At 59.6% G+C, this 25,799-nt stretch overlaps 2 protein-coding genes across 6 annotated transcripts; one reads left to right on the top strand and one right to left on the bottom strand.

The window, feature by feature from the left end:
- The first annotated feature begins 1,387 nt into the window (after positions 1-1,387).
- On the top strand, positions 1,388-6,124 carry NKAIN4 (sodium/potassium transporting ATPase interacting 4). The gene is given in 7 exon segments (XM_035297906.3): positions 1,388-1,666; positions 2,448-2,461; positions 2,653-2,742; positions 2,744-2,792; positions 2,795-2,856; positions 4,623-4,677; positions 5,936-6,124. Coding segments are annotated over 7 exon segments (528 nt in total). The 5' UTR covers positions 1,388-1,497; the 3' UTR covers positions 6,025-6,124.
- A 1,685-nt stretch (positions 6,125-7,809) lies between these two features.
- BIRC7 (baculoviral IAP repeat containing 7) lies at positions 7,810-13,576 on the bottom strand. 5 transcript variants are annotated; one of them, XR_013535276.1, is made up of 7 exons: positions 13,243-13,576; positions 11,726-11,825; positions 11,260-11,341; positions 11,122-11,167; positions 10,508-10,898; positions 8,218-10,367; positions 7,810-8,021 (listed from the first exon to the last, which is right to left on the bottom strand). XR_013535276.1 is itself a non-coding variant. In XM_017972164.4 (7 exons), exons 1-6 carry the CDS (start codon positions 13,565-13,567, stop codon positions 10,120-10,122), a joined length of 873 nt encoding a protein of 290 aa, XP_017827653.4. In that variant the 5' UTR covers positions 13,568-13,576; the 3' UTR covers positions 7,810-9,426; positions 10,115-10,119. The 5 variants fall into 5 exon arrangements, 2 of the variants coding, with proteins under 2 accessions (XP_017827653.4, XP_078228221.1); XR_013535277.1 differs by having other exon boundaries at positions 10,508-10,579; XR_013535278.1 differs by lacking the exon at positions 13,243-13,576 and adding an exon at positions 12,349-12,893.
- Positions 13,577-25,799: the final 12,223 nt, after the last annotated feature.

The following is a 25,799-nucleotide window of genomic DNA, read 5'->3' as shown; positions in this document are numbered from 1 at the left end:
ATGTGCTGGGGCCTCGGCATCTAGCACCCTTGTGAACCTGTGTCCATCCCTCCCACCATCTGACCCCGAGTGGTGTTTTCTGGGCCGTCTGCGTGTCTCTCCCCTAGTCCTACAACTCGTGATTTAGAACAGCCCCCGCGTTCCCATCCTCCAGATGAGGAAACCCGGGACAGAGGGGATGGCACCTACTCCAGGGAGGAACACTCGCTCAGGGATGGGAGGGGCCTGTCAGGGTTTTTGGGTTTTTTTCTGGAAGAGTCAAGCACACAGTCGGGGCTCAGCGCCTGCCTGGGGGTGGTGGAGCAGGGCTTAGGGCCTGGTGTTCCTCATCAAACAAATGTGTGGTGGGTGGGCATGGGGAGGAAGTGCCAGCTGGGTGCCTGGCTGGTGGGCTGGGGCCTCCCTCAAGTCTGCCCTTCATGGCGCCACCCTGCTCCTAGGTCACTGCCCTGGGAGGCAGGTGTTTGACTTCCTGGGGTAGCAGTGGGAACCCGTCCTGGCCAACCTCGCCATGGTCATCGTTCTCCTGACACCCTTCGGCACCATCCGGTACCGGCCGCACTATGCTGTGGTGGGTCCTGGGCCCAGCCCCTTCATGAGCAAGTGGGTTGGGGTGACCAGGATGGCAGCTCCAGTGGCACCTTTCACCGTCCTGACCTGTTTTCCTGGAAGCCACTGAACACCCCACAAATGCCAACCCCAACCCCTGGGTTCAGACCTCTTTGCTACCTGGACATCTAGGGTTCTGGTTCGAACAGAGGGGCTTCTCCGAGGCTTTGAGGAGCAGCTGCATGTACGGGGGAGCCCCAGGCCCTGAACGGCTTCACTAACTCATCCCCTTGGTAGCCAGGGATGTGGGTGCTGCCATCATGCCCGCCTTACAGAAGGGAAAATGGCACAGAGTCACCACCCCGAGCCCAGGGTGGGGCTTGGACCCTGGCAAACCCTGCCCATGCTGTCCTTGCTGTGGCCTCTGGAGAAGCTGAAAGAATGTTCAGAAAAGTGTCTCTGCCCAGTCAGTGTTTTCCTTCCATGCAGAACCAGATCACCGGTCTGGACCAGTGTTTTGCAGCCACCTTTTCCCGCAGAGAGCAGGAGGTAAACCCTGTAGGTGCCGCGGCCGCAGGCACACAAATGCGTGCGGCTGTGTCTGCAAAACTTTATTTACAAAAGCCGCTGTTGGCTCTTTGGGGCACTCTCCTGGGATGGTTTTTGGGGTGCTCTGCAGCGGAGGTCTGCCCTGCTCCTGTGCAGTGTCTGCCGGTAAGGCCAGGACAGGCTAAGCAGCTCAGCCGGGAGGCTGTGTCCCTACGCTGACCCGTGCTGGTGCTCCCTCCAGCTGGCTGTCCCCCAACCTCATTCCAGGGGCACCCACGTGGGAAAGCTGTGAGACCTGCCCTGAGTGGGCTCGGGCAACCCCTTTCTCCACGCTGTGCATCTGGAGAGCAGAGGCCACCCTTCCTGTGTAATCAGACCTTCCCCCTCGCCCAACACAGTATGGCAGCTCCACCCTCCCCTCTCTCAACACACAGTGTGGCAGCCCTGCCCTCCCCTCTCTCAACACACAGTGTGGCAGTCCCGCCCTCCCCGCTCCTGGCATGCAGTGTGGCAGCCGTCTGGGTCACCTGGAACATCTTCCTCATCTGCTTCATCACCCGAGAGACAGGTGAGTGCAGGTGGGAAGGCAGTGCAGGGTACTTCCTGGGGTCCTGACCAGGCTCCACCTAACACCCCCTGTGTCTGTTGTGGGAGCCAGGGGTTCAGTCTGTGCGTGGCTCTGTCCCCAGTACCCAGAACAGCCCTAGTGGGTAGTTGCTGATTCAGTAAAGGTCTGGGAGAAACCAGTGGTTTGATTGGTGAATGAAGGTGTCTGTGGGTGTTGGCAGGTGAGGGGGCTTCAGCTGGGGGAGAGGGGCCTCAGAGCAGAGACTAGCCCTGGCAGAGATGTGCAGGCGAACGGACACCACCCTCCTGAGGCCACGTGGGGTTCTTGGTCCCGGCCGGCGAAACCCTCCAGGCTGGTAAACCCTGGTGCCTCCTGCACTGCAGGAAACTGAGGAAATGGGGGCTGGGGGGTCATCACGGAGCCCACCCAGACCCTGACCCTGACCCTGACAGGGGATGTTTCAGGCACTTTCCTTGCAGCTCAGAGGTTGGTCCTAAAGCCGAGGAGGGGTGGAGTTTGGTCTCCCCTGGGGGCTCTCTGCTCTGGCTGGTGTGACACAGGTGGGCACTAGGGCAGGTGCCCACCTGGGCAGACAGGCCCCCGCTTCCTAGAGCCACACATTTGACCTGTGTCTGACTCAGGACAGTCTCCTGGGTTGCAGCTCAGGAAACTGTCCTGAGTCAGACACAGGTCAAATGGCAGCTTTAGCCAGAGACACGAGGAAGGGGCCTAGTGCACCTGAGAGCAGTCCTGGGGTCTGAGCAGGGAGGCCTTCCTGGAGGAGGAGGTGTTCGGGTCGAGAGCAGGCACAGGAGGGGCTGGGAGGGCCTTGGTATTCCTTCGCCACCAAGGATGGAGCCCAGGGGGGCAGAGTGCAGGAAGGCGGAGGACAGGACCTCTGGCCTCTGTGGTGGTGTCCCCGCAGGCTGCAGTGGGTGAGGCCGGCCACCTCCCCGTGTGCTAACCGGCCCTGTTCCTCACCTTAGGACAGCGAGCTACTGACCTTCAGCCTCTCCCAGCATCGCTCCTGGTGGCGTGAGCACTGGCTGGGCTATCTGCACGAGAAGCAGCTGGCTGCTGACCTTGGGGGCCCCCCATGGCCAGGCCCTGGTGTCGGGGGCCGACTGTGCCTGGAGCCCAGCTATGTGGAAGTCCTGCACAGTGGCCTGCAGACCCTGATCACGGCGAGCGTCAGGGAGGGGGCCCCAGGTGGGGATGGATTGATGGACTCATCTCCCTGGGGTGGGGCCAGCTGACCAGGCCTCAGGCCTGTCTCTGCCAGGGCAGGATCCCCTTCCTCATCCCCCACCCTCGTGGGAGAGGTTAAGGCGTCATGGGTAGGCTCCCACATGAGCTTGCGCCGCTGGCACCTCAGTGCCTCCCTCTGCAAACCACCTCCCCCAAGCGGGGCTGGCCCAGGCCCTTTCTCAGCTTGAGCAAGGTGTTTGCTGTGGGAAGTGGGAGGGACTCAGATCAGGCCGTGGGCTTTGACGGCCCCCAGGAAGAGGGGCACACATCTTTCCAACAAACCCATCCATGCGTGTCCTGCCTGCTCCCTCAGCTGCCCCACTCCCATGCCAGTCACAGGAAGTGGACAGAGCCTGAGTCTGAGCTGGCAAGAAGCCCCTCAAACTTGCCCGGAACCGTGGCGTGTGCCTTCAGCAAGGCTGGTGCCACACAACCCACATCCAACCTGGCAGGGGTTCTCTCACTCCGGCTGGAGCTGAGGAGTGGCTGTTGCCCATGAGAGAACGGGGCTCTGCCATCCTCCCTGGCCCTACTCGGGTCAGTGGAGAACAGCGGCCACAAGGCTGCTCCTGGTCTAGCCACACAGTCACGTCCCCGCTGTGCTGCCACAGTCAGCCTAGCAACCTCCCTGTGCCTCAGCTCCTGCTCTGTAAAATGCAGATGGTGCCTTCCTCGAGGAGTTCAGAAGGAGGAGGCAAAAGCTGGGGCAGGTATGTAGAACGTGCTCAGTCTGCCTTTGGCCCAGGAGCTCCTGGGGCAGGGTCAAGGTGACTGCAGCGTGGCTGGTGCCGTTGCTGGAGGATCTTCCGGCCCATCTCGAGGCTCCCCGACTTTCCCTGTGCACACCCAGGTGGACATGGGGCTTCTAGGAGCGAGGCTCCAGCAGCTGGCAGTGGAAACTCAATTCCAAATCCAAGGAGCCTGTGGCATGAGAACACACGACGGTTCCGGTGGCCCCATGAGAACACACGATGACGCTGCTGGCCCCGTGTTGACACTGGACAGTGCGGGTGACCCCATGAGGACACTCGATGGTGCAGATGGCCTCGTGAGCTCCCAGGACTCCTTCCTGGGCTCTGCTCTGGGTCCCACAGGAAATCAGGCCAGGGAGGTGCTGCCCCATAGCAAGGGCACAGAGGCACCCTGCCAGCTAGAGTCGGCACCTGTGTCTCCCACCACCTGACTGAGCCACTCAGTCAGGTACAGAGGGGGCCCAATTGCCCCCAAAATGTGTGGAACCCAGGCGCCTGCCTCTGGAGGAGAAAGAGCCAATTTCCCAAGGATGCAAATCAAAGCTTCCGAGATTAGGTTTGTGAGAAGGAACAGAAAGGAAACTAGAGTGTAAGTGAAGATTCCCTCGGAGGGGCCTGGCATGCTCCGTGGGAGCGCAGGCTGGAGGAGTGAGCGCTCCCATGGCTGGGGAGACGGGGCCTCCTGTTGGCTTTCATCCTGACTCCCAGGGATGCAAATTTCTTTAATAGGATGTGGTTTCTAAATTCCAGACAGCTAGTCCTCCCTAGGAGCCCAGCCCCCTGCTTGCTTTGGAGGGCCTGGGAGAGCCTGGCGGCTTGGTTGGCCCCTGCCCAGCTGTGCTGGGGAGGGAAATGGTGGCAGCGAGAGCACTCTGGGGGTGGGGCATGTGGCCTGCAGATCACAGGCTTCCATGCAGCAGGGAGGGCGGAGAGCATCAGGGTGGGCCCGGGGCCAGGATGGTGCCTATGGCTGCTGCCTGGTCAGTATGTTCTCTGAGGAAGAGAACAGCTGAGAGTATGGACGTCCATAGGCAGCGGGGCCGGCACGGGCTCAGCTGCAATGGAGGCAGCTCTGAGTCTGTCCTCTCTGGGGCAGGGAGAGAGACCTCCCCTCTTGGGTGAAACTCCACATCCAGCAGGCCTTGCTGATGGCTGCAGGCCTCAGTGGGAGGGGACTCGCTGCACCCCAGGGAAGAGATGAGCAGAGGTCCTGGACTGCAGGCTCCAGGGGTCAGCTGCCTCCAAGTCCAAGAGCGGCTCCTGTGCTTTGGGCCGGGCCTGCCCTCATGATCCCCTCAGTAGCCACACGTAGAAGGCCTGAGCTCAGACCTGCCAAGGTTCAGGCCACTGCAGCTTCCAGGAAGCTCAGAACCTGGCCCCGCTGGCTGGGACATTCACATCAGGCCCTCAGTTGCAGCCTGGACCCCCCTAGGCAAGGTTTCTATTTTCCCTCTGCTCACAAGCCCCTGTCAACTTGCCTTTGATCTGCAACATGAAATGGGCCACACTCAGGTGCCCTTGCTGCTCCCCTCATCCTGATGCATCTCACAGGAAGACCCTGTGGAGGAGAACAGAGCTGGGTGGGGAAGAGTAGATGCCAAGGAGGGTCTGGGTGTGTCCAGGGGCCCATGGTTCCTGTGGACTGAACTGCCCCGGGGCCAGAATCCAGTTCAGAGCCATCCATCCCCAGGACTCTGGGGCCATGGGGTCAGCAGTCCACGTGTCAGAGGGCCCCCTACCCTCAGACCAGACCTGATTCCAGAGGCTGAGGACACCCTCAGAGCCACGGCAGCAGCACCCAGCATCCCTCAGCCGCTGAGCCGCAGATCCTAAACTATCACTCAGAGCTCAGCCAGCTTCCTGGGAGGAAGCAGAAGGCTTCTGCACACTGGTGCATTAAAACATTTTAAGATGGAGCCCCGTTTGAACCCGGGGTTCAAAATGCATTGACTTTGCCCAGAGAACCCCTGCCTCATGCTGGCTGTGTAGACACAGCATCCAGGGAGTGACCGTGTGTGAACGCAATGGAGGGTGGTGGGAGAGCCGGCGGAACACAGTGCAGGCTGGCACAGGCCGGAGAACTTCTCCCCAGCCATCCCACCCCTGCCGTCCCCAGCCTGTGTCCCCTCCGAGATTGTGTCAGGGCTTCAGGCACCATCTGTGTCCCCGGGGACCCCATGGGCTTCGCTGTCTGATTGGGCTCTTTCTCCACTCTGCCATTTTTTCCATTTTGTGGGGTTTGTTTTATTTGGGTCTTGATTTCTTTCAGTCGGTTTCATTGGTGGATTTGATCCATTTCCTCTCTACCATGTCAATGAAAAGCCATCCAGCCTCTTGTCCAACCAGGCATACTTGTAAGTATGGCCAGCAGAATTTGCTCTGTGGCCGGCCTGGCCAATCTGGCGCTCACAGCGAGAGGCTGCCTTCCTTGGGGGCCTCACCAGGCACCTGACTGTCTGTGCTGCCATCCATCCATCCATCCCTCCCTCCATCCATCCCTCCATCACCCCTCCATCCATTCATCCCTCCATCCATGTATCCATCCATCCCTCCATCCCTCCATCCGTCCATCCATCATCCATCCGTCCTTCCATCCACCCATCCATCCATCCATCCCTCCATCCATCCATCCATCCATCCATCCATAGATCCATCCATCTGTTCCTCCATCCATCCATCCCTCCATCCATCCATCCATCCATCCATCCATCCCTCCCTCCATCCATCCATCCATCCATAGATCCATCCATCTGTTCCTCCATCCATCCATCCCTCCATCCATCCATCCATCCATCCATCCATCCATCCATCCTTCCATCCATCCCTCCATCCCTCCATCCCTCCATCCATCCTTCCATCCCTCCCTCCATCCATCCATCCCTCCGTCCATCCACCCCCACTCCTCTAAGTTCTGCTTCATCCCAGGTTCTGGGGTGGTACTGGGGGTGTGGAGGCCTAGGGCCCAGTCCCAGCCCAGAAGCTCAGAGGGCAGCAGAGATGGAGCCTGTGGGAGGGGGTTGGGTCTGGGAGTTGGCTCTGAACCAGGAGTGCAAAGCAGGTCTGAAGAGCAGGCAGCATGGGGGTGCTGCAGCAGTTTCTTCATGGTGGGCAGCTGGGGCACTGGTTTCCTATCAGGCAGAACCAGAATTCTTTCTCGAAAGGCAGCATCCACAGCTCTGCAAACCCCAGACCTTGGGGTCTGCAGGCCTCCCAGCTGCCTCCTCTGAAATAGCTTTTGCCAGACAGCCCGCCCTGTACACAATCCCAGTTTGGGGCTCAGAATAGGCAGCTGTACCTCCCCTGGGCTACCCAGGCCCCCAGAGACACCTGATGTCACTCCCCTGGGTAGCCATCGGCCCTTCTATCCTAAAAACGAGGGCTGTCACAGCAGGGGCTGTCTGAGTTAGCAGGAGCCCAGCTCCCATGTTGGAGAATGGGGAATAAAGGCCTGAGCAGGGCTGGAGTCACAGGCAGGTCCTGAGCCGGGGACTCGGGCATATGCCTGGGCTGGGCAGGATGCAACAAACCAGACAGACCTCAGCGATTTTTCTCCAGCTGAGGAGACTGCAAGAGCCCCCACCCCACTCCCAGCCCCACAGCCCAGACCCCACTGAGATGTCAGCGTAAGACTCCAGCATGCCCCCAACAGGGAGAGGCATGGGTGGGTGTGGGGGTCACCCCTGCGAGAGGCTAACAACTTGGCCTCCGCCATTAGGTGAGCTTGACTCCATACACATTTTCCCTGGCTGGAGGCTGTCGAGCTATGAGTGAGAGGAAATTAAGAAGAGAAAGAAAGAGGAAATTAAGAAGCAGGACACTATCCTCAGCCTTCTTGGCAGATGAGATAATGGCTAGGTGAACGCTGAAGTGAGTTAATTGGGTATTGTGTTCCCCTTTCTGGCTCCTGATCTAAGACTTTGTTTACCAGGCATTGTTTCAGCCTGGTGACCTCCCCTGCAGTCCTTGTCTCTTGCAGATGCATGGTTTACTGCTGAGCTTGTGACTTCTAGTTAATTAAAGATTGTTATCCAAGTTACTGATTGTTCTGACAATATCGATAATCAGCATCACCTATTTCCCCCTTGATCTTTTAAATTAGTATTTGTCCCCTTTGACAGTTCCTCAGAATCATCCCCCAAGGAATTTTCTGTTCCTTTTATTGTTTGAGTAATGATCTGCATTGAGGTAATGATGTTAAAGAAAAAAGTATATAAGGAAATCGACTGCACAAATAAAATCGCTGTATGGGCATAGCCCATCCAATCCTCCAGACTCCTCCTCTCTCTGTCTCCTTTCTTTCCACGCACGCCCTCTTCCAGGTTTGGGACCCTCTCGCTGGTGACACAGGCGGTGACCTGTGTCAGGGGTATCGAGATTCCCGGGCTCGAGTTCAGTTCACAACAGGTGGGGAGCCTCAGCCCCACCCACCTCCTTTCTGCCAAAGGCCTGAAGCCACCCACTGCTTGGACTTTTCCATTTCAGGTTCTCAAGGGGAGGGGACGGCAGCCTCCAGTGGCCACCCCAGCCCTCTGTCCCCAGGTGTTCTCTGACCTTGTGCCCATAGGCCTGCGTAAGTCATGAAACAGCTGATCTTGCTCCTGCGGCCTCGAGCCTCGGCTGGAGTGACAGGACAGTGACAGGGGCCCCCAAGCCTTGGGGCACACCCCACCCAGCACCTCCCAGGTGGCTGGCAGCACCTGCCCTGGGTTCAACCAGCCAGGTGGCAGGGCAACACCAGGGCTGGCTGCAGCTTCGGGAGAGTTTGAAATTTCCTTTCTCTAAAATCAAAGAAAACTTACAAAAGAAAAGGCAGAGCCCCACATGCCCATCTCCTCTGGCAGCATGGGGGCCACAGCTCTGTCCCCAGGCCGTAGTCTCACCGAGGAGCCCCTCCCTCAGGTGCCCACCTGGGGCCACTGGACCCTCGGGCTGCACTCACCGCTACTAGGGGACAGCGAGGTGGGAACAGCGCAGCCCCCAGGAGGCCAACATGAGCCCTGAGACCCCTGAAGCAGCGAGGGCCCCAACTGAAGATGGAGGGAACCCCAGCCCTGAACTTGTGCCTGCCAAACCCCCACCCCACCCAGGAGCTGAGGCTGATGGAGCCCAGGGGTGGGGGCCAGGCTTGACCAGGAACGGCAGAGCCAGGCCTCACCACCCAGGGCAGGGCACGTGGTGGTAATGGGTGGGTAGCACCCTTGTAAAGAGGGGTCTTGGGTAGATGGTCCCAGAGGATCCCCAGGTATCACCAAGTTGGTAAATAAACAGGAACCTGGCCTCGATCACCCTCTGGAAGATGCTGAGCTTGGGGAATAGTTAGGGGTACAGTCTCAGGTGGGGCCTGAGGCCTGCTTATTCCAACAGTCATTAACATATGGAGAGTAAGTGCAAGGGGCAGGAGGTGAGGGGCCCAGAAGGGGTGTCCGAGGGAGTGAGGGGAGTTTGGGGAGCCGCCTGGAGAGGCGGTGACCTGTGTCAGGGGTGGGGTGGGCAGGGAGGCAGCTAGTGGTGGGACAGGCTGCTGAGTATATCCAGGGAAAACCCACTTTATTTATATTCAGAAGCATCCAAACGGGCAGAAAAGCCGCCCCCATGCCCAGCAGGGCTCGTTTCTCCACCCTGGGCTGTGGTGGGGGAATCGGGTTGGTTGGTGCTAGGCGGGCCCCAGCCCTGCCATCCTCAGCAGGCCCAGAACACAGTGCAGGACAGGCAGAAGGGGTAGAAGGCCCACCCTGCAGCCCCCCTGGACGACCATGGCACCTAGAGCGAGAGGAGGGGTGGGTGAATCGTGGCTCCCGACGGGGCCTAGAGAGCCAAGGGCCTCAGGTCCCAGAGTTCCCCGCCCAACCTCTGTCCCCCACCAGAAGATCTTCAGACACATCCCAGACTAACTACAGAGGCCTTGGAGAGCCCTGAGGCCGTCACAGCAGCTGTCCCTTGGCCGGCATGGGGCATCCCACCCACTTCTCTAGGAACTGGGGTTCACACGTCCCCTTCTCATGCAGGCGCTTCCTCCAGGCTTGCACCCCGGATTGAGGCCAGGCCAGTGCCTGGCTTGTGTAAGCCTGACCTGGCCCACCCTGTTCCCCAAACGCCCCCAAAGCCGGCTTCCCTTTACCACTGAGGAAAATCAAGGCTGAGGGGAGCCAGCAGGCGTCAGTTAATACAGGCAGGCAGCTCTGTGTGGCCACCAGGGCAAGGTGCTGAGAAGGACCTGCTGGAACCTCAGCGTCAAGGGAGGTAGTAAGATTAATAGGCGCTGACAGTGGGGCGCGGGGGGCGGGGCAGGGGAAGGACCAGCTGTCTCTGCCACCGGGGAAGGGTCTGCATGGGTTCGGGCGGACAGGGCTCGCTGGCTCAGGGCCACTCTGTGGGTTCGGGCGGGTGGGGCTCGCCGACTCAGGGCTGCTCCACAGGAGGGCTGGCTTTGTGGGCGCTGGGCGCTCACCTGGCCTAGGACAGGAAGGTTCGGACGCGGCCTTGGACTGGCGCCCGGCAGATGGGGCACAGCTGCAGGCTGGAGGCGCATGTGGCACAGACCAGGTGGCCGCAGGGCACGAAGACGATGGACACGGCGTGGTCCAGGCACACCTTGCACGTCCTCTCCTCCTGCAGCTGCCTCAGCTGCTCCTCCATGTCCCTGGCCCCCGGGGGCTCCAGGACCCACCATGCCCGCCGGGCCTGGGTTGGACTGGCTCCTCCTAGGAGATAGACCTTTGAATGCACCCTAGCCCTGGCCCCCACCCTCTATGGGCTGTGGAAGGTGGGCATCACCCAGCACCCCCGGTGCCATCAGCCCTCCCCTGGCCCAGCCCCACCCTGGGGAGTCCTGGGCCTGTACCTGGCTCCTGGGTGCCCTCAGACTGGACTTCTCTTCTGGGCATGGGCAGCTCTGGGTCCCTAGGGGCAGGGGCTGTGGACAGTTAGCATGGATTTGAGGTCTTGCTCCCAAGGGGAAAGCCGGGCTGACTCGAAGACAGATCCACAGCTTGTGGCGTCCAGTTCTGGCCAGGAGCGGAGGGGCTTCAGAGTCCCCCTGCTCCCACACCACTTCCCACCCCTCCCACAGCAGAGCAGAATCCAGAGGCTTCCTGGAGGGGCTGCCAGAGAGCCTGGCCCTTGTCCAAGGCCCTCTGCACATCCAGCCCCTCTGGCAGTGGCTGTGGCCGCTGTGTGCTGGGCACTGTTGGGGGTGCTGTGGCAGGCGGCAATGGGCTGTGCCAAGGGGTGAGCTGGGGGAAAGCAGAGTTAGGGCCTGGCATTGGCGGGAGGCCCCTGCTGCCCCATCCCCATCCTCATGGCACAGCCCCCATGAGGTCAACCCTGGTGGCACCTCACACCCAGTCATGCCCATCACTGTCCTTGCTGTCTGGCAGGGTGGGGACACCCAGTAGCTTTGGCCAAGCACAGGCTGCGGGTGCCCGAGGAGGCAGCCAGGGTGGTGTCGGCTCTCACCCGAGGGGGCCACAGGGGCTGCGTCTTCTGGTTCTTCCCACGGGTCCTGGAAGGAGCCAGAGAATGTTGGTGCCTTGGGGAAACAGGAGGGGCCGGACCCCATTGCCTCCCGGAGCCCCGAGGAGAGGTGGCGCTCACCCAGGAGCCCAGCAGCTGGGAGTGAGCCTCCTGCACACTGTGGACAAAGTCTCTCCCTTTAGACTGGAGCAGGAACTGACACCTGCAGATGCCCCCAGATGTAGGCTGGGGCTACGAGCCTCCTGTCAGCTTCAGCCCTCAGAGCCCCTGGGGCCAGGGTTGGGCCCCTCCTCCCACTGCCCTGCAGTGCCTGTGGGCATGGGCTGGGGGGGCTGCTTTGGAGACGCCTCGTGGGCCTTCAGGGTATTTCCGTGGGAGAGGAATTTCTGCCCTCAGCAGCCCTTCCCAAAAGGGGCCCTCACAGGAAAAGTGGGTACCTGCCGGGCAGAAGCACCATCCACAGAGGGGCCTTCCCAGTGCCCTGTGGGGCCAGGGAGGCAAAGCAGGCCTGGGGTTGGGTTGACAGAGCCCTTCGGGGCCCACCATGACCCGTGATCAGACCCAGGGTGCCGGGAGCAGCCAGTACCTGGGGAACCATTTGGCATGCTCTGTCCAGGGATCGTCCCCGCACTTCCAGCTCTGCAGGCCCCCATAGCAGAAGAAGCACCTCACCTTGTCCTGTTGGCCTGGGTTGTGACAGAGATACTGGCACTAGCCAGGCCCCACCCAGCCCCAGGACCCCCGCTTCGTCCTTCCAAGGTTATGAGAGCTTGGGGTGGAGGGGTGGGGAGCTCCCAGGTCGTATCAGGGAGGAGGGGTGGGCAGGGGCTTGGCGGGTGATGTCACATGCACACCATTTGCATCAAAAGTGAAGGGGACAAGACTGTCTGGGTGCCAGGCAGGACGGGTGAGAAGGTTCAGGAAAGGACTGAGCTGGCATTTGCATTGTCCACAGAGTGAGCGGTGGGGGCCCCCCAAGGCCTGGCACATCTATAGCCCTGGGGCTTCGGGAGTCAGAAGGGCCCCTCCCCAGGTCTCTGCTTCCCAGAATGGATTACAAGTGAGCAGAAGGGGGCGGCTACCCTAGAAGGCCAATCTGGTGCCAGGCTTGGTTTTAGGAACTCATGCCTTCCTTTGGGGGTGGGAAACCCCTCACTGCTCTACCTCCTGGCAGCTCCATCCCCTCATGGCAGACATGGGATATGTCACCTGGCACTGCCATCACAGGTCTGGGCTGCAGCAGGCGCTGGACCTCTGGACCCCCAAAGAGCCCTGCTCTGCAGCTGCTATACCTTCGGCCCGGCCTTCGCCTGCTGAGCCTTGGACCTCCGGGGAGGTGGGTGAGCTGGGCCGGCCCCTTCACGATGAGGCTCCTGACTGTCTCAGCCACGGTCCCCACCCCCAGCTGTCTCATGTTGGTCTGGCCTTCCCAGGACGGTGCCCCCCAGAGCCCATTGCTGACGATGACCAAGGCTGTGCCAGTACTTGTCCCTCAGCCAGGAAGGGGCAGAGCTAAGACCTGAACTCAGGTCTGACCACGTGGTCCCAGATGTAGGGCCGAGGAGCAGGCCCAGGCCAAGACTAAGATAGGGGCTCTGGGCGCTTGGTTCCGTCGGGGAAGACCAGACAGTGGCTGTGGGCTGGGGCCTGGAGAAATTCCCCACAGACTGAGTGGCCAGGACCTCGCAGCTGAGCACTGCCTGCCTCGGTCACCCTGATCTGTTCCTTAAACATCTCACCCCATGCAGACCAGCGGTGGGGGGAAGGTGAGGGCCCCAGGCAATGTCAGCCCCTCCCACTTATATCACAAAGGGGTACTTGCACGCCCAGGTAGCAGCCTCCACAGCTGAGACTCCCAGACTGTGGCCAGAGGCAGCCCCTCCTCCTGTCCCACAGTCTAACAACTAGGCCAGCAGAGACTCTGGGGGAAAGTGTCAGGCACCAGGACATGGCCACTGAAGGGGCTTACAAGACCATTCAGTCATCAGGCCGGACCCTTCCCTCTAGGGTATGGGTGCCACGAAGGAGGCAGAACCCTGGGCTGGAAGAGTCCAGAATCATGCCCAGGGCCTCAGCAGGAAAGCCCCATACCCCAGGACTGACCTGTGTGGAAGAAGCCGGCAGCGGCCAGCAGCTCGGGCGGCACCCCAGCGGTCAGTGGCCAGTCATAGAAGGAGGCCAGACGCAGCTCCTCAGAGCCCATGCCGGGGAAGGCAGGACCCCTGGGCGAGGTGGCCCCGGCGCCATCCTCCTCTTCCTCCGCTGCCAGGGGCCGAAGCTGGCCCAGAATCTGCCCATCCACGTGGTCCCAGGCTCTGAAGGTGTCCAGGCCCAGGACAGGGCAGCACAGAGTGTGGGGGCCACGGTGCTCCTCGGGGCTCGGCTCCGGCCCACGGTGCAGGCACTTGGCACTGTCTTCAGGCCCCATGGAGGGAATGGCAGCTCTGGCCAGCTCTGCAGCAGCAGTGGGGCAGATGGCCAGTCCCAGAGGATGCCTGGCTGCCCTTCTGGAGCTCCTGATCCCCGCACCCACCCGGGGACAGCAGGGATAGGCACGGCGTTGCCACCAGTCACCCTGGGTGGGGAATATCCTGGGGCCTACTGCTTTCTGGAAGAGCCCAGGGTGGCCTCTGGGATCGCATGCTCTGTGCATCGGGGGCGTGTCATGGGGCCCCTGGCAGGGTCTCAGATTCCGCTCACTGCACGTGGGCAGGCAGTGTCTCTCCAAACCAGAGGGGAGGGAACTGAGCATGGAGACCCTCCCCCAGGCTGGTGCCTGCCCCGGGCTGTGGGGGACCGGTTGGGGAGCCAGAGATGATGGCTCTGGGGTCAGGCGCCCAGGGCAGCCTCTGGAAGCAGAGAAGGCTCAAGTAAGAATGGATGGACTGTGCGGCCGACCAGGCCGGGGCTGTGAGCCCCCACCTTTCCGGGGTGACTCTGGCCGCACAGGGCCTAGTGCCGTGTCATTCGGGGCTGGAGCGGGAGGCAGGTTACCCGGGTGTTCTCTGAAACATCCTCTGTCCCACGGGGCCTCCACAGGTCTCGGAGCAGCTCTTTTCCTCAGGCCATGAAGATCAGAGCAGACAAAAAGGCCTGTGCTGCGCTCCCCTCCCCCGGCCCCTTCCCATCCCTTTCTCCCCCTCCTTCCCCCACCTCCCTCCACTTCCCCCACCTCCCTCCACTTCCCCCACCTCCCTCCACTTCCCCTACCTCCCTCCACTTCCCCATCTCCCTCCACTTCCCCCCACCTCCCTCCACTTCCCCCCACCTCCCTCTACTTCACCCCACCTCCCTCCACTTCCCCCCACCTTCCTCCACTTCCTTCCATCTCCCTCCACTTCCTCCCACCTCCCTCCACTTCCCCCACCTCCCTCCACTTCCCCCACCTCCCTCCACTTCCCCCACCCCCCATCTCCCTCCACTTCCTCTTATCTCCCTTCACTTCCCCCATCTCTCCAGTTCCCTCTGTACCAGCCTCCCCAGATAGCCAGGAGAGAGGCTCTGATGTCCCCAAGAGAGGTGCATCAGTGTGGGCACTGGGATTGGAGCTCTGAGGTTGGCTGTGACTCGAACCCCTGGTCCAAGCTCCACAGCTGCGCCATGCTGCACAACTCCCAGCGAGGGAGCAGGGAGGGGGACTTGACCCCAGAGAAGCCCAGGGGTGGAACAGGAACCCCAGGGACACCTGGGCGGGACAGAGAGAACAGATGGATGGGCCCAAGCCTCACCACTCCCCAACCCCCTACTGAGCCCTCAACCCCGGCAGCTCATCCATCTAGCTGGCCCTAAGAGTCCCCTGTCATCGTTCAGCCTCTCTCCCCTGCTGCTCATCCTGGAAGGGGTGTGCAAGGTCACAGAGTTAAAGGAAACGAGAGGAGTCGCAAACTATGGGGCTGCTGGTTGCTGCAGGGAACACAAGCAAGCAGGAGAGGGTTAGCCACGGTGGAAGCCATCCATGGTGAGTGCAGGCGGGCAGAAGAGGGTTGGCCACGGTGGAAACCGTCCATGGGGAGTGCAGGCGGGCAGGAGAGGGTTAGCCACGGTGGAAACTGTCCACGGGAGCACAGGCGGGCAGGAGAGGGTTAGCTGCAGTGGGAACCACCCACCTGGAAGCCTGGCTGGCAGGGCACCAAAGAAGCTGGCCAGTCCCCCATCGCATGCCCTGCCAGGGGGACAAGAGAATTGTTCCCATTTCGCTATGATGGTGCCCTTGAACTCCAGCCTGGACCCTGTCTCAAAACAAGCAAACACCAAACAGCAGCAACAAACCCTAGCCCCACATTCCTCCAGAGAAGGATTCGAGGTTCCCTTCGGGCTCCTTCAGGGACCCTGCGATTAAACCTTTCTATGCTGTGACCCAGCATCATGGCATCTGGACTTGCTGTGAGGGAGCATCAGCAGCTAACCAATCACTGTTACCAGAGACAAGTAGGGCTGGGAGGGAAGAGAGGATCCCTGCAGCCAGATGCCGGCTGGCTTCGGGATTCCCTGGGAATCCCGTCCACCCAGGACAGTATGCCAAGCCCTGTGCTGAAGCCATGGCCACATTCCCTCACTGGATCCCCTCAGTTAGCCTTTGAGATGGGCACAGAGCTTATGTCAGAGGCTCAGATGGGGCATGATGAGTTGGCCAAGAGAGGAGACGCAGGCCCAGGAAGCCTGTCCAGGGAGGCGGCGGCAGCCACTGTGGGGAGTCCGGGACCCTCTCTAGAGGAGACATCGTCTCCGGGATGGGTCTGTCCAGGTGAGGCTGTGTTGCTCCTGGCGCCTTTCCTGAGGTTTCAGGGAAGGGGTGGAAGGCGATTGAGTGTCTCCTTGGTGGGGCTGGCCCTAAAATCACAGCAGAGCCCCTTCCAGCATCTGCTACCTTTCAGTGGCTGCTGACTGAAAGCAGAGAGCATGCCAGGGCACCATATGCAAGCCAAAAATAAAACTCCAAGGTCCCAAGTGATGGAATGGACCTCCCTCTTGGCCAAGGGTCCTCGAAGAAACCTGAAAAACTAGTCCAGGCCATGACAGGAAGGTAGGGGCCAGAGAGGCACTCCTCCTTTTGGAGTTCAGGCACAAATGACCAGCACTGACATTAAAATCAGGCTTTTAAGCCTGACAAAACGGGCCAGGCACAGTGGCTCACGCCTAGAACCCAGCACTTTGGGAGGCTGAGGCCAGAGGATCTCCTGAGCTCAGGAGTTCAAGACCAGCCTGGGAAACATAATAAGAGCTTATCTCTCCAAAAAAAAAATTAGCCAGGCATGGTGGCATGCACCTGTCATCCCAGCCACTCAGGAGGTAGAGGCAGGAGGCTCACTTGAGCGAGCAGGCCCAGGCTGCACTGAGCTGCGATCAGGCTGCTGAACTCCAGCTGGGATGGAGAGGGAGACCCTGCCTCAAAAACAAAAAAAAAAAAACCCCAACAGACTGGAAGATCCCGCATGCCAGCCTGACTCCGGCATAACATCACATGGCAAATAAGGAAAGAAAATTATTCTAGCCCCAAATACGTTTGTTTGCCACATTTCGAAAAGACCCCGCAAAGCCGTCCTTTGTGGGGAACGTTTCTGTCTGTAAGGAATCTCTGTTATAATGTCTTATAACATAATGAGCTCTTTCCCCTTTCAGGCCCTCCCAATCCTGAAGGGTTAGCTGAGAGTCTCGACCTTTCAAAGGTCCACACAGGAAACTTGGCCATGTACTGTCTTTAACAGCAGCTACCCATGGGACTTCACCTCCACAGGAAGAACCCTGGTCTCCACAACCCCTTCGCTTAACCAGATGCCCCTTCCTACTCATCTTTAGATAATAGCCTAACTCTTTCAACCAACTGCCAATCAGAAAATCTTGGAATCCACAATCCACCTAGGACCCGTAAGCCCCCCACCCAGGACCTGTAAGCCCCCCACCCAGGACTCGTAAGTCCCCCACCCAGGACTCGTAAGTCCCCCACCCAGGACCCACAGGCCACCCCACCCAGGACCCATAAGCCCCTCACCTAGGACCCATAAGGCCCCCACCTAGGACCCATGAGGCCTCCACCTAGGACCCGTAAGGCCCCACCTAAGGCCCGTAAGGGCCCCACCTAGGACCTGTAAGGCCCCATCTAGGACCCGTAAGCCTCCACCCTCTGCTTAGAGTTGTTCTGCCTTCCTGAACATGAGCAATGTACAGCTCACGTGCACTCATTGAGGTCTATGTCTCCATAAAACCAAGCTGTCACCCAGCTACCCGGGACACATGTGCTCAGGACACAATGAGACTGTGCCTCGGGCCGTGGTCACTGCTTTAGGCTCAGAATAAACCTCTACATATTTTAGAGTTTGGCTTTTCCGGTCACACGTATTTCGGGGTGAAATTCGCTCCTTCACCATCCTGGCCTGCTATGACAGTCTCACCCTACCCAGATCTGCCTGACGAGGGCCTGGGATAGAAGGGCCTTAGGGGCCTGGCGTGGCACTGCAGGGACCCCAGGTTCCCTTCCCCACCCTTCCCTGCCCACATCCTGCTTAGAGATCTGTTTGTGGGGTGGGTCCGGCCTGCCCCCTCCTTGGGCCCCACAACCACTGCCTCTGGGCCTCCAGTCCTGGCAGCCTTGGGATTCTGGGTCAGTGGCTGCAAGGGAAGGCTGGGCTTGTGGGTTCAGTCACATGAGCCCAGGTCCTGCCCGCCTCCAGGCCGTGCTGGCTGAAATGAGGCTGGACCCGGAGCCCCCAGGAGCTGAGAAGGAGAAGGAGGAAAGAGGTGGGAGAGAGGAGAAGAAACTCCAATCCCTGTCCAGGGCTCAGGCCTGGGTTCCCAGGAAGCTCAGTAGGTGTCCATTGGGCAAGGCAGCTGGCAACCCCTGTACCAGCCACCCTTCCACGCCCAGCCCACTCCCGCTGAGAGAACCCTGAGTGCTCTCACCAAAAGCCACTGAGCCTGTCCCTCCTCCCCAGCTTGGGGGGCCAGAGCCTGCTGGCACTGGAGCAACCCTCCCTGTGGCCACAGAGCAAGGACTCCAGGTGACCGCAGGGCTCCAGACAGGTGCGTCAGAGGCCCCAGGAGAGGCCAGGGCATTAACCAGCTCCAAGTGAGACAGGCAGGCTGGCTGGTTTCCTGTTTTCAGACTGTCTGGAGGGGCTGGGCGCCGTGACTCACACCTGTTATCCCAGCACTTTGGAAGGCTGAGGTGGGTGGGTCACTTGAGGCCAGGAGTTCAAGACCAGCCTGTCAACATGGCAAAACCCAGTCTCTACTAAGAAAATATAAAAATTAGCTGGGCAGGGTGGTGTGCACCTGTAATCCCAGCTACTCAGGAGTCTGAGGTGGGAGAATCACTTGAACCCAGGAGGTGGAGGTTGCAGTGAGCTGAGATTGCACCACTGCACTCCAGCCTGGGCAATAAGAGAGAGACTCCGTCTCAAAAACAAAATTAGAAAAACTCAGGACCCCAATTCACTCTGCCAAAAGAAAAAAAAATAAATTAAAAGCTAAGTCGCGTGAGAAGCTGCCTTTCTTTTCGTTCCTAAGCAGGTGGTTACAGGTAACAGGTGAACCACCTCATCAGGAGCTGTTCACCTTATTTCTTGCAAATGCAGATTTTTGAGCAGGAGACGAGCACATCGCTAATTCCCCTGCCTGCTCCTTTTCTCTTGCACATGGACATTCCTAAGGCCTCCCGTGGATTTAGGGATTTTGACTGAGGGCTGCCCAGGGCACTACAGGTCCAATTGGTGGGGAACAGGGGCTCCAAAGTGACTTGAATGCAGGGACTGTGGCACCAGCAGGGAAGGCTGAGGTCCCTAGACCAGCTCTGGGGGGAAAGCGTTTACCTTGGCCAGGCCTGAGGACCTGGGAGGGTGTCACAGGAAGCTAGGAGTCAGGATCAGCATGGAGCCTTCTGGAGTTCAGGGCAAAAGCCTGGATGGGTCCGGGCAGTGGCTGTGAAATCCCGCCAGCCTCTTCCCTGCCAGTGGGGCTAGGCTGGCATGGTGGCACATCCTCAGGCTTCACTGGAGGAGCCACTCCTTCCATCACATTTGTGATCAGAGCTTACTCAGCCCCAGGAGTCCCCCTCCAAAATCTCTCTACAGGCATCACTGTGAGACCTCCCCAGTGACCTCTGCAGTGAGCTGAAGAGTGTACCCCAAAACTCATGTCCACCCGGCACCGGTGTGACTTTTTTTAGAAACAGGTTCTTTGCAGATGTGATTACATGATGATGAGGTTATCCTGGATTAGGGTGCGCCCTAAATCCAATCCAAAGTCCTAAAACCCTCTAGCCCTCCCTCCCGCTTTCCTCACTTTGAATGGTGCAGCCCTCAAAAGCCTCTTTGGAGGAAGGCATAGGCCGCAGATTGTGTGACTCCACGTTTCTCTTCCAGGTGTGCCCTTAATCTCGGGAAACCTCCTTCTCAGTGGATCAAGCCCCGCCTCTCAGGCTTTGTGGTTTACAGCCCCGCACTGAGTCTTCGGTGGAGCACTGAGTCTTCGGCAGAGCACATCCCAAAACGAAATAAGCAGCAGGGAGTGCGCTGAGAAGAGCGGCCCCGCCGTGGGCTTCTCCCCACCTGCTGGACTGGGCTGGGCTGGTTGTTGACTTGGCCATCCAGCCACTCTCCAGACAGAGTGGGACTTTCTAAGTAAAGTCACACTCACGGGTGCCGGGTGGACATAAGTTTTGGGGTACACTCTTCAGCTCACTGCAGAGATCACTGGGGAGGTCTCACAGTGAGGCCTGTGGAGAGATTTTGGAGGGGGACTCCTGGGGCTGAGTGGGTTCTGGTCACAAATGTGATGGAAGGAGTGGCCCCCGCAGCGGGTCTCAGACTGGACGGTCAATGTTTCTCAGTGCAGCTGCAGCTGTCTGGACCACACCTCCCGTGCCTGCAGCCCAACTTGGGTCTATTCATCCGACTTATATTCCAGGCCTGTGGGGGGCGAGGGTGGGGAGAAGCTGATTCGGTACAGCTGACCCGGCTCCTTCCTGCAACTTCCCAAGCCCCTGTGGCCTGCGAAGCTGAGCTGAGAGGCTACCTAAAGCCAGGGATGGACAGAAGGCCTGTCTTGATGGGAAGGGTGGGAGGACGGAAGCAGTGGGCTTCTGTTCCCACAGTCCTGCAGAGCCGAAATGTCCACCAGCCAGCCCTGCTCTCTGTGAGCTTCTGGCATTGTTTGGAAACATGAGGTGCCCCATCTCTGGCCCCAGATTCCAGCCTGGGAATCCAGGAGGTGGCTGAGTCAGTTTCAGGAAAGCCTAGATCAGGGCGCCCTGGGGCTACCAGGAGGACTCTGGAGAGAGAAGTGGAAGCAAGAGGCTGCAAGAGACAAACTGGACACTGCAGTGCCCAGCCCCACGTGGCAGAGGGAGTGGGGCCAGTGAGCACTCCCAGCTCCACATGCAGAGGGAGCAGAGTGGGTGAGCAGCTTATAGGGGCTTGCACACCTCGCTGAGTGTTAAGCATATGTGAAGGTACCGGGCTCACCTGGAGGATTCAGGCTCAGCCAGAGGCCTCCTGGACATGAGGTCACCAACTCCACCCCAGGATACTTCCATTTCCCTGCTGGGGCGGGGCAGGGGCAGCGTGGTGGACCTGTGTGTTAATCGGAGCTTTCTGGGAGTGTGGAGGACCAGCATTGAGTATCACTGCCTGGGATCTGAGCTTGGCCGTCAAAGACATTAGCCACTAGCTGTGTCTGTCCATTTGAATTTAACGAAATAAAATGGAAAGTGCGGTTCCTCGACTTCGGGTGCTCAATAGCGGCGCCTACTGGACACAGCGGTGCACGAGTCACAGAACGCCCACTGGTGGGTGAGCCTCTGGTGCTCACCTTCACCTTCCACGTGCTGCCTCCCAGCTGGGGAAAGTAAGGCAGGTCCCTGACAGCGGGGAGGCGGTGAGCTCCAAGGATCGAACTCCTGATTCAGAGCTCTCTCTGCTGGACATAAAGGAAGTGACAGCACAGAGGTGACACTAGGGGCGCTGGAGCTGTCCCTGCAGACAAGGGATGACTGTTGGTCTCAGGTGTCCCCAGGGTGAGCATGAGATTTCGAGAAGCCACACGAGGCTTCAGAGAGGAGGTAAAGCAGGAGGTGTCAGGCAGAGGGAACAGTGTGGCCCCTGGGGACGTGTGTGTGTGGCTGGTGCGGTGGGAACTGCAGGCAGATGGGGGAGGAGAGGTAGGTGGGGCCAGTGAAGGAGGCGCTGGGAACAAGGGAGTGATCTGAGCAGGGCTGGGTTTCGGGCAGGGGCCGTCCAGACACCCTCGCCCCTGTGGGACTGTGGGCCAGGCCCAAGGTTCACATGTTATGCTTGTCACTGTGGTCGGGACCCTCAGCTGCAGGTGACAGAAACTCAGAGCTAAAAATGAAATGTATTGATTTCATTTTCGGTTCACCCAACCAAAAGCACAGAAGTAGACTGCTTCAGGCTCGGCTGGATCCAGGTGTTGAAGTGTCTTCATTCCCTTGCTTCTTCCTCTCCGGGCCAGCATCATTTCCGGGCAAGGGCGGCTGCTAGCAGCTGCTGTGCTCACAGCTTTCTGGGAGAAAGCAACCCACTCCCAGAATTCCAGCCCTTCTCCTGGACAGGTGCTCCCAGGCTCCAGTCAGGCCCAGGTGAGGCACCCAGGCCCGAGCCACAGGGACTGAGGAGGGATGCCCTGAAAATATCAGGAGTGTGGTCACTTGGCTGAAGGGACTGCATGCTGGGCAGCCAGCAGGGTGGGTCACCAGACACCTGTCAAGCCATGTGGAAGGGTAGGGGAGTCCCCGTGGCCCTCCCTGTGCTGGGACAGGCGCTCCCCTGGGGAGAGGCTGCTGTTTGCAAGAGCAGATGAAGGCAGCAGTGTCTTTCACTAACACAGAACTCGGCACCAGGCGCACCTCCCTGCAGCACTGCCCCACCCCAGGTCTGGCTTTCCGGAGCTGGCCCTGCCCCCTCTCCTTCCTGCCCCACCTACGGCCCTGCCCAGGCACATCCAGCCATTGTGGGCCCTCCCTTTCCGGGCCACCTGCAGCTCTGGCTGTGTCGCCTGCTCATGTTGGCTCCTCTCTGGTCCTCCTCCTGGCACGGTCCCCTCCCTGCTTTCTAGCCAGAGTCATCCCCACGGCCCCCTCTTTGAAGACCTGCCCAAGAGCACATGACGTTAAAAAGCAAATAAAAACACCATTACAGGTGCAGAGAGGGATGCTGAGAGGAAGGAAAGAGCCTTCTCTTGCTGTTTGAACCAGGGCCCCAGTTTTCATCCTGCCCTGATGGGACCCCGCCTGGCCTCCAGGTGAGGCCTCCCCTCACCAGAGCAGAGCCCGGTAGGCACCTCTTGCTGCAGAGCCTGCGTCATCTCACTGCTGAGGGTGGCCCCAAGGTGGGTGGAGCTGCAAGAGCAGGGCAACCCTGCAGTCCCTGCCATCCGTGCTACTGCAACGTGCTCCCATCTGCTCCCTGAGCCTCCGCCTCGGGGCCAACACTCTGAAGACATTAGCCCCAGACCACCGGGCACTGGTCCTCACAGGCAGACAACAGTTCTCTGAGGTGGGAGAAAAGGCTCTTGGCAAAGTGGAGTTCAGAGAGCCCTGTTTCAACTCCTGGAAAAGTGGGGAGGGAGCTGAGGCCTGGGGACAGCAGGGCCTGGCTGGCAGCTTTCCTGTTCAGGCTGGGCTGCTGGCCCCTGGAGACGCCACACCGACAAAGCAGGGCCGAGGACCAGGCAGGTACCAGGGCTCAGGAGCAGGTTAAAGTTCAGGGAGCTGCCAGAGGAGCTGTGTGGCCTGGGCACTCCCATCAACTTCTCTGAGGCTTAGCTACTCCAGTAACCAAGAACTGCTTCTATACCTGTCGGTTCTCTAGATGCAAAGCAGAGCTTCCTTCATGTGCCGAGCTGTCTTCCCAGCACCTGCACTCGGCAGCAGACACAGAGGGCCCACCAAAGAGTACAGCACATCGGAGGGCGCTTCTGGAAGGAGGCCTGCCGACTGCGGATGAGCCCCTGGCTTGAGCTGCGGAAGGAGATGAGGGCCCGAGACTGCATGTGTGGAGAGGGTAGCTGCATGAGTGGCTGACGCCCATCCAGGCAGATGGGTGTCTTGGTCAAGAGCCCCCGGAGGCCAGCTGCAGGGTAGGCTGTGCCCAGTACTCAGGAGGGGTTTGGTTCAGCCGAGGATCATCTGAATTCAGCGCCCACAACGTCTGGACCCTGCACCCAGCTCAGAAACCTCCTCTTGGTTGGAGATTTGGGGACGGCTTCCTTGACGGCCCTCTGACAACATCAGCAAAATGGCCAGTGTAAGCGTCCAGGGATTCCATGGGCAACAGCCTCCTGCCTGGTGTCTTTGCACACGTGTGGGTGTGTGTTGGGGCCAGGACACTCAGTGCATGAGGCTGGAGCCCACACCCTCCCTGGAGTGGGACAAGGTGGCTGGATGGTGGGTGCTGATACTCAGCAGCACTGTGGTCCCCAAAGTGTGGTTTCCCAACAAGTGAGACGCAAGGGCAGTTGGCAGAGACAGAGACTCACCCCGGACACACACAGGCAGGCATCTGGAGGGCTCTCTCTCGGAGGGGTTTGAGGGGGGTGATTTCTGCTTCCCACCTTATATCCTTTGAGTACAAAAAGAGATTTTTTAACCATGCGCCTATATGACTTCGAAATAATTAAACAACCAAAGCTTTTTAATGCTAAAAATGCTTAGATAATCCCTTACTACCTGGGGGTGCTGCCCGGAGGGGTTGCTGTGGGGGGAGAGGGGTTGCTGTGTGGGGAGGAGCTCTGCTGAGGTAGGGAGAGGGTGCTGCTGAGAGGCAGCACTGCCAGGGGGATGGAGTGCTGCAGAGGGATGGGGGGGAGGGGGTGCTGCTGGCTGCTGGGAGGAGGCTCTTGGATGAGCAACAGGTTCCCTGAGCAAGAGGGTTCCCATCTGAAGGAGGCAGCCCACATGGGATGGACTCTTGTCTGTCATTGAGGGCGCAGGCTTGGAAATGGCAGACGTGGTCTCAAGACCGCTGGGCCACCCAGAGAAGTCACCAAACCCTCTGATGTTTCATGAGGAGCTGCCAGCTCCCTGTGAGGGAGAAACAGTTGGCCTCTGACAGTGCTGGGCCACCTCCCTTTGCCTGGTTGAGAGCTGGGCTGGGGTGTGAGCCTGGGCAGGCTGGGCAGTGGATGGGGCCCTCCAAGCTTACAGGCAGCTCGACTCCTGGCTTCCTGTGACACCCTCCCAGGTCCTCAGGCCTGACCAAGGGAATGGCTTTCTCCTCAGAGCTGGTCTGGGGACCTCAGCCTCCCCCACTGGTGCCACTGTCCTTGCATTCGAGTCACTCTGGGGTGCCCTGTTCCCAGCCAACTAGACCTGTGCTGCCCCTGTGCAGCCTCAGTCTCCTTCTGTGTCAGGATCAGCATGGAGCCTTCTGGAGTTCAGGGCAAAAGCCTGGGTGGGTCTGGGCAGTGGCTGTGGGATCCCGCCAGCCTCTTCCCTGCCAGTGGGGCTAGGCTGGCATGGTGGCGTGTCCTCAGGCCTCACTGGAGGAGCCACTCCTTCCATCACATCTGTGATCAGAACTCACTCAGCCCCAGGAGTCCCCCTCCAAAATCTCTCTACAGGCATCACTGTGAGACCTCCCCAGTGATCTCTGCAGTGAGCTGAAGAGTGTACCCCAAAACTCATGTCCACCCGGCACCTGTGTGACTTTTTTTAGAAACAGGTTCTTTGCAGATATGATTACATGATGATGAGGTTATCCTGGATTAGGGTGCGCCCTAAATCCAATGATGGGTGTCCTTGTAAGAGACACAGGCAGAGGAAGAGGCCAGGAGGCAACGGAGGCGAGGAGGAAGACGAGAAAGGACTGCCGGCCTCCACTGGAGGCTGAAGGAGGCAGGGGAGCCTCCCCAAGGGCCTTCGCCTCCATGTCAGCCCAGCGATGCTGACCTGAGACTTCTGGCCTCCAGGACCGGGAGATAATACATTTCAGTTACGTAAGCCCCCCCAGTTCCTGGTACTTTGTTACGACAGCTCCAAGAAACAAAAATATCCCCAGGGTCCTGCATTGCCGGCACTGGGCCATGGGAGAAGGCCCCTAGGCTCTGAGTGGTCACTTCCCGCACGGCCAGTGCTGCCTCTGGTGACTGCCTGGGCACTTGTAGGCAAAGGCAGCAGGTCACAACCAGCGTTGATGGAGCCCTGGCCTGACGCCAAGGGCTGCAGGCCCAGTTTCTTCCACACACTCATCCTGTGAGAGGGGAGTGTTACCCACCACGGAGGACAGGAGGCCTGAGGCTGAAGGTCCTGTAACTAGTGTGGCTCTCAGCTCCAGTGGTGACCACTGCACTGTTCTGCCCGAGGGATGTGAGCCGTGAGAGAAGACAGATGGGCTGTGAGAGTCTGAGCGTCTACTCCGACCGCCCAGACACCCCCTGGCTGCAGTCACGGCAGCCAAGCAGTTCAGTGTCCCGGGAAGCAGGCACTCAGGCCCTGCCCAGGGTGCACAGGCCTCATCACACAGAGGTAGGTGGCAGGATGCCTCCAGGAGCCCCGCTGGACTTACCATCCCCGTACATCTTCTCCATGTCTTTTTCACATCTACCCCAAATGCACGGATTTTACATTGGCCTGAGCTGTGCATGGCCCACGCATATCAAAGTCCCAGTGCATCCAGATTCAGCCCCAGGGCACCAGACCTCCCCAGCTC

The sequence above is a fragment of the Callithrix jacchus genome, chromosome 5, assembly GCF_049354715.1.
Source record: "Callithrix jacchus isolate 240 chromosome 5, calJac240_pri, whole genome shotgun sequence".
Taxonomy (NCBI): domain Eukaryota; kingdom Metazoa; phylum Chordata; class Mammalia; order Primates; family Cebidae; genus Callithrix; species Callithrix jacchus.
The sequence above is the reverse complement of the archived record's forward strand: the minus strand, read 5'-3'. Positions and strand labels throughout refer to the sequence as shown.